Here is a 7,531-nt window from a genome sequence, read left to right as displayed (position 1 = left end):
GCAGATGCTGATTAATTTCATCAAAAATAAAATGCTCTTTTTTCAGAGGACAATTTCTCACAGCAAACCAAAGAACAAATACTATAAATCCTTATGAAGGAGATTCAAATTCTTTCGACATTGATTAAACACTGTATTTATAATGTCCAGGACAAAACCTGCATTAGACCTAATCTGAAAGCATTGTTGCAGTAAATATAGGCATTTAGTGACAGAACTGACTCTTTAAACAGTAATTGTATTCCCCCTGGAGATACAATAGCTAATGAAGTCCCCAGAGAGCTTGACCAACAGAAAGAGATAGCCTATTAAAAGAACAAAATGCGTGGCAACAACTGATACCTATGTGCACCTGCCTTGTGTCCCTGAGAGGAGTGTTTTTTAAAAACAAGATTGTAACGTGGAACAATGTCGCCACCTACTGGGGAAAATAATGCACCTCCCTTCCCAGTGATTCTTACTGTACCTCTGCTTTCAAAGAGGCATCATTTGAATTGATGAATAAAGCAAAAAAAAAAAAAAAAAAAAAAAAAACATAAAAGTATTTACATTAATAATTTATTATGAATATATTAAAACAATCTACTATCTAAAAAATGCTAAAAAGTACATCAAACCACCATGTAAACTAATTTATGTCCCCCCTTTTAATAATATTGTTTTTATTTATAGCTACAGTTAAATTACATTTTTAGTTAATTATTGTTTTGTTTTTTAAACAAGCAGTAGCCTACTTTACTAATGGTAAAGTATTGTCAGGGCTGTATTTGGAAGATTGATAAACGTTTGGAAGTCACTTTATTGCCGTCAAATCCAAAGTGTTTAAACAATTTCGTACCTATATTTTTTCGGTTAATAGGTATCTTTTAGGGCGTATTTTTGAATGGATCTGCCCTGTCCAGAGTGGGTTTGGCATGTCGAGCAGAAATGGACGGAAATGAGATCTGAAGAAACTGAAGGCTTCTGCCTTCTGACAGATATAGATGTGATATTCAGCCGCGGGTTGTCAATATTAGGGTCAGTATATTGCACTCTGGAGTTGTTTATAAAATCGCTTAAATTATTTTAGATAGCCTAATATGATACTAATCTGCCTTTGTACGTTGCTGCACTAGCTTGTATTGAGATATTCAATATAGTGTGAACAATTTGAAAATATTTAAATATCAGCTGTATGTTTCTAAATCAAAATAAATATTCTACATACCTTTTGTCATTTGTCCATATTTCAGCCCAGAAGATCTCAACACTTTCTCCAGAATCTCTGAGAAGTACTCTGTGAAAAAGTCTCCTGAGAGGGCATCTGAGTTTAGACAGCAAGGTAACCTCAGCTTCAAAGTGAAGGATTACACAGTCGCTGCACTCTATTACTCCAAGGTAAGGACAATACGCGATCTAAATACCTGCTTCATATAATAACGATATTATACATCAATAAATTTCAATGTGTGTGATTTTCTTTGTTAACTTACTTTTTTGTGTATGATTAAAGCACTGTATTCCTGATTTGTTACTATTTATTCCTGCTTTATTCCCTAACGTAATCCACGTTGATATCCTCAAAAAGTATCGATTTTGTTGCACTATCGCTCTATTGCTCGATTTTAAATAACCAACTGTGGAGTTTGGGGCGGGGTTATGTGCTTGTTTGACCAATGACAGGCAGAGGGAGCAGGAAACCTCGAGGGTTCTGGAAACCTGTTTGATAACAGATTTTTTTGTGATTCCGTCCGATTGGTGACTGTTGAGTTTGGCAAAACAACTTGTCTTTTCGCTACCGAGTACTATCAAGGTCAATATCAATAACAGTAACAGTATCATTATGAAATGAATTATTTGGAAAAAATGGTAAAGTATTGCTTTGCAACATTATATTTAATAGGCTTATACATAAACACGATTTATCAGACTTCTTTCTTCTTCTGTGCCATATTGGGGTTCCCAGGCATTCTATTGAATTAATAGGAAATTAAATCTGCGTCACTCCCGGATAAACAGAAATGGGCGAAAAACCCTAACGTTACGGCTAACAGACAGCAGACAAACGGCTAATGATGACTAATGACCACAGCAGCGGGAATCCACCTGTCACTCAAAAGTGGACACACCCTTAATTATGCAGAAATTTAAGGCTTAATATAATTTAAACGGATGAGTTATAAAAAATTTCACCCCCCTCACAGTTGTCATGAAGGGCACTTTTTGCTCCAGGCTGTAAACGTTTTTTTTTCTGCTGTAAAGTTGGGCATTTCAACATGGGGGAGATGCAGATTTGACTCACTTTTGCAGCCAGCTTCAAGCGGCCAGTTGATGAATTGCCGTTTAATTCACTAATTAATTCACAGACAGGGAGGTTGAGGTTGCCGCTTGGTTGTAAGGTATGTATAAGAAACATGGTGTAACCTTCTGTGTTGCAAGGATGCACTCGACAGGTTACCTTTAACAAATATATTTAATTGAGAGCAAAACGCAAAAAGAATACAGAATGCCGCAGCATATATCAGCCTCTGTCCAACTGTTTGATTCTTTCCTGCATGAAGATGGATCTAGACAGTATCAGGTTGATAGATATTAGAAACTCCTAGTAGAAGAAACATGGGGCAACACAATCTGATGGTGAGCAATCCATCTTGAAACCGTTAAGATTGAGGTACTAAGGACATATTGTGAATAAAGTTAATCACTGTGGTTCAGAAAACGTTTTATGATGGTTTGAGCTCACTGTTTATGCTAAAATGGTTTGGAGTTCAAATGGCAGGTTGTACTGTGATCATGATATATTCCCATTCTCTCTGATGTTTCAGGGTGTTTGCAATGCAGACAAGAATACAGAAGAGCTATCCTTGTGCTATGCTAACCGTTCTGCAGCCCTCTTTTACCATGGCCTCTACAGAGTAAGAGTCTGTCTTATGCTCTTTTTTTGTGGACGTATTCAAATAAGGACAAGACAAATTGTTTAGTGCAACACTGACACATCTATATGAGTTTAAGTGATTTTCTTTTTTTCCCCCTCATCTTGCACTAAGAGTGGCCCTGAAAGCCGGACAAAATGAAGTTCAAAGGGTGAAGAAAAACGCTTCAGACTTTTCACAAGAAGACCACGTGACATGTAGCTCTTATAAAAGTGATTCGCCAGTCAAGTTGAGTCTTGGAGGCCACTGTAGAGAAGATTCAGACCATACCGAGTGTTATCATGGCAACTCATACATGGGGATCTACAGCCTTTTACCACATGTGGCACAACACTCACCCGTCTCACGCTTCTTATCGGCGATCACCATGGCGGTGCTTTATAGGAGGCTGCAAGGTGGACCACCACCGGACATGTGGGCATCTTGCAAGGACGAAGGAGTTAGTGGAATCTGGCAGCCTGAGATGAGCATGCTAGGAGCCACAGCTCTGAGACACATGATGCAGCTCAGGTGTAACGCTCAAGCACTCACTGCTGTTAGGGACAAAGGTTCGACAGAACTCTCATGCTTGAACTCAAACTGCCGATTAATACATTAGATTCATGAATTTTAATGATTGTTGATCATTTTTCTTACAGAAGAAAGTGGTATGGCTGTTCAGTCCAGTAGTGAAATCCGAATTGCCACAGCAATATTTCCTGTACTCAGCCTACTTAACCACTCCTGCAGTCCAAACACAAGCATCTCGTTTACTGCAGGCTTTCAGAATGACCCGCTCAGTCAGTTCGGCTGTTCTGAAGGTCACATTGACCATCCAGAGAGCTCTCACTGTGGTGTGACGGTCACTGTACGCACTTCAAAACATCTTACTGCAGGACAGGAGATTCTGCACTGTTATGGTAAAACATGTAAATTCAGTTTTAGGTTGGTTTGAAATATATATTTATATATATATATATATATATATATATATATATATATATATATATATATATTATGTCATAATTTTTTCACAGGCCTACACTGTAGCAGAATGGAGGTGAAGGAGCGTCAGCGCCACCTGCTGGAGCAGTACTTTTCCCATTGTAACTGTCAAGCTTGTCTGACAGACCTATCAGAAGGAAGCCAGAATGCAAAAGAAAACGCAACACCTGGGTTGAAGTGTGTGAAATGTGAAAGGCCTCTTCAGGTAGACATTTGCAGAAAAGTAAAACTGATACAAATATTTGGAGATATTGCTGGTATTACACATTTATTTACTAAAGGAACCATTTGCCAAACAAATGATTTAATACTGTTTCAGTCCCGTATGGATGGGTACATGTGCTCTTTGCCATCCTGTGGTCATCAGATCACCAGTGCCGATGTACAAAACAGACTTCAGGGTTTACAGTGTCTTTTGGATGAAGCCTTTCATCTTATGGAGAGAGACAGATTAGGTACTGCCTCAGTTTGAATCACAAACTGTTTTGTCTATGTTAGATATCCATAAATATCCATAATATGTATCCATGTCTTGCAGACAAAGCCCTAAAGATCCTAAAATCAGCTACTTCTCAGGCAAACAGCATCCTAACAGAGACTCACCCTCTCCAAGGAGAGCTAGCAGATGCGACCGCTCGTGTGTACGCCACTACAGGCTGATATGTCACATGTTCCTAACACTCAGAATAAAATTGCTAAAAATTTACCTTTAGGGGTACAACAGCTTATCACTAGGACAGTACCCTTAAAGGGATACTCCACTTTTTTCGGAAATATGCTCATTTTACATCTCCCCCAGAGTTAAACAGTTGAGTTTTACCGTTTTAGAATCCATTCAGCCGAACTCCGGGTCTGACGGTACCACTTTTAGCATAGCTTAGCACAGATCATTGATTCTGATGAGTCCAGTAGCATTTCTTTCAAAATGACCAAAGAGTTTCAATATTTTTCCTATTTAAACCTTGACTCTTCTGTAGTTAAACCGTGTACTAAGATCGACGGAAAATGAAAAGTTGCGATTTTCTAAGCCTATATGACTAGGAACTATACTCTCATTCCAGCGTAATAATCAAGGAACTGTGCGGCTGTACCATGAGTGCAGCAGGCGTAATGATATGACGCAGCGCCTGAAAATAGGTCTAATAGGTTAGACAAACTTAGTCCCGGTCACGTTGGAAGAAGTTACCGAGCTGGGGACTATTTTCAGGCGCTGCGTCATATCATTACGCCTGCTGCACTCATGGTACAGCCGCACAGTTCCTTGATTATTACGCTGGAATGAGAGTATTTCCTAGCCATATAGGCTTAGAAAATCGCAACTTTTCATTTTCCGTCGATCTTAGTACACGGTTTAACTACAGAAGAGTCAAGTTTTAAATAGGAAAAATATTGAAACTCGTTGGTCATTTTGAAAGAAATGCTACTGGACTCATCAGAATCAATGATCTGTGCTAAGCTATGCTAAAAGTGGTACCGTCAGACCCGGAGTTCGGCTGAATGGATTCTAAAACGGTAAAACTCATCTGTTTAACTCTGGGGGAGTTGTAAAATGAGCTTATTTCCGAAAAAAGTGGAGTATCCCTTTAAAGGGACATCTTTGTAACTAATTTACTTTCTAAAATAGTAGTATTTTTAAGGACAGGTTCACACAAGATGCTGGGCAGTCGAATGAAAAAAATAAAAATAAAACTATAGGTGAAAATATAAATAAAACTTCTTTAAAGTTGAGCGCAAATTGTTTTTTTTGCATGCTGTATCACAAGATGCTCATGTCCGTCTAGCATATGTTTACATAGAAAAAACATAGAAAAGTAGTGCAGTTATGTGAAAAAACACATTCTGTATGAACAACCCCAAAAGGTAAATATTACAACTCTAAGCCAAGGTATTAATATGCACCTTGTAGGAGTAGATAAGGTACATAGTTGAGGGTACTGCCCAGTGACAAGCTGTTGTACTTTTTTTGCTAAGATTGTAAGATATGTAGTTCTACATTGCCTTTTGACTGATGAAATAAGTAACATCTAAATTCATATAGTGAAGAGTGTGTAGTATGATTTTAGGATTATTTTACTCACAGGTGAATGGAGTCTGGCTGCGTCCCATCTAAAGCGCAGCATTGTTGCTGTTCAGGCCCAATTCGGAGAGGACAGCATTGAGCTTGGACGACAGCTTTTTAAACTAGCACAGTTACATTTTAACGCGTAAGAGCTCAACTTGTCAAACTCTATCCGATGAGACTTCTTATACATTTGTTTATGATCAAAAACAGTTATTCTCCTCTTTCCTTTGACAGAAGAGACTGTGGTGCGGCTCTCTCTGTGATTCCCAGGGCCCATAGGCTCCTCTCTCTCCACTGTGGCCCTCACTGTGAAGAACTACAGGAACTTCATGAAATGGAACGCTGTCTACAAGGACTGCTGTGAAATAAAAGAGAATGCATCTCTTTTTATCTCTTTTTCTTGAACTACTGGGAAACTTTCTAGACAGTTTATACACATACAGTAGGTACTTCCTGTTTCTAGTGCTGAGTGGCCAAATATCCTATCAAAACATTATCAATAAAGGATAATGTTGTGAAAATCTAGGCCTGAGGGATCTATTACATAAGCTCTTCTCAGCCGAACCACCAAACTTGTAATGTGAGCAGAACTATTTTGCTTTGCAGCTCAAATGAACGTCAAGCAGATGCTTTATTTGCTATCGGTCAACCAGAAAAGCCTTTCTCCATCCCTGATCCAGTGGAGCATGTTCTAATTAATGAGGCTTAATTCATTAGACACCATAAATTCATTGTAAATAATCCAGAATACAATGAAGCTCCTCTGGAGTCAAGAATTTTTATATATTTTGGTAAATAGTTGCATTTTACAGTAAATATAGCCTATTATTATATTACAATCACATATTTAAATGTTAGTAACAAAAGAAAATACTTGGAGCTGTAGCAAAATACATGTCTCATCTTTTGAAAATGCTGTAAACTTGATCATTTCAAGAAGAGAGAGCTTTTGATAGATTTTTACTTTCTTTTCTCCTCAGTTCTCCCAAATGAATTGCTTTATTGAACACCGACCAAGCAACCAAAATGAATACTGAAACACAAAAGAGCTTTTCAGGAGACAGATGTGCTCTATTGATCTTCGACACGCACAAACAAACTTACAGATATACACAAGTCAACAACAACGACACATGCACTACCACAGTCAGCCCTGGGAAGATGCCAAAGTCTGTCAGTGGATATGACACGTCTCTCTCGGTTAAGGCCATCCGACATGAGGGCATGGAAGGTCTCTCACACTAAATCAGCTTGAAAAAAATAATTATTTATAGTTCACAACTGCAACCTTATTTCTCTAAACCATATACTTCGTATATAGAAAGTCTATATACTTCCGACACTACCAATTTGTATTATTATTATTATTTAAAAAGGACACATTAAATAGATGAAAAGTGAAGTAAAGACATTTAACAAAATATTTATAATCCAAATAAAAAAAGATGTTCTTTTTGACATTTCTATTCATCAAAGAATCCGGGTAAAAACTGTTTCCTCAAAATTATTAAGCAGCACAACTGTTGTATCAACATTGATAATTATTAAAAAAAAAATCTTGGGCATCAAATCA

At 37.8% G+C, this 7,531-nt stretch overlaps 1 protein-coding gene across 1 annotated transcript; it reads left to right on the top strand.

Moving 5' to 3' along the window:
• The first annotated feature begins 792 nt into the window (after positions 1-792).
• On the top strand, positions 793-6,394 carry LOC311284798 (SET and MYND domain-containing protein 4-like). The gene is made up of 10 exons (XM_084400012.1): positions 793-1,017; positions 1,233-1,377; positions 2,805-2,928; positions 3,029-3,460; positions 3,551-3,811; positions 3,929-4,101; positions 4,216-4,351; positions 4,435-4,551; positions 5,977-6,100; positions 6,193-6,394. The coding sequence occupies exons 1-10, from the start codon at positions 884-886 to the stop codon at positions 6,320-6,322; spliced, it is 1,776 nt and encodes a 591-aa protein (XP_084256138.1). The 5' UTR covers positions 793-883; the 3' UTR covers positions 6,323-6,394.
• Positions 6,395-7,531: the final 1,137 nt, after the last annotated feature.

This window comes from Rutilus rutilus, assembly GCF_951802725.1.
Source record: "Rutilus rutilus genome assembly, chromosome: 25".
Classification (NCBI taxonomy): domain Eukaryota; kingdom Metazoa; phylum Chordata; class Actinopteri; order Cypriniformes; family Leuciscidae; genus Rutilus; species Rutilus rutilus.
The sequence above is the reverse complement of the archived record's forward strand: the minus strand, read 5'-3'. Positions and strand labels throughout refer to the sequence as shown.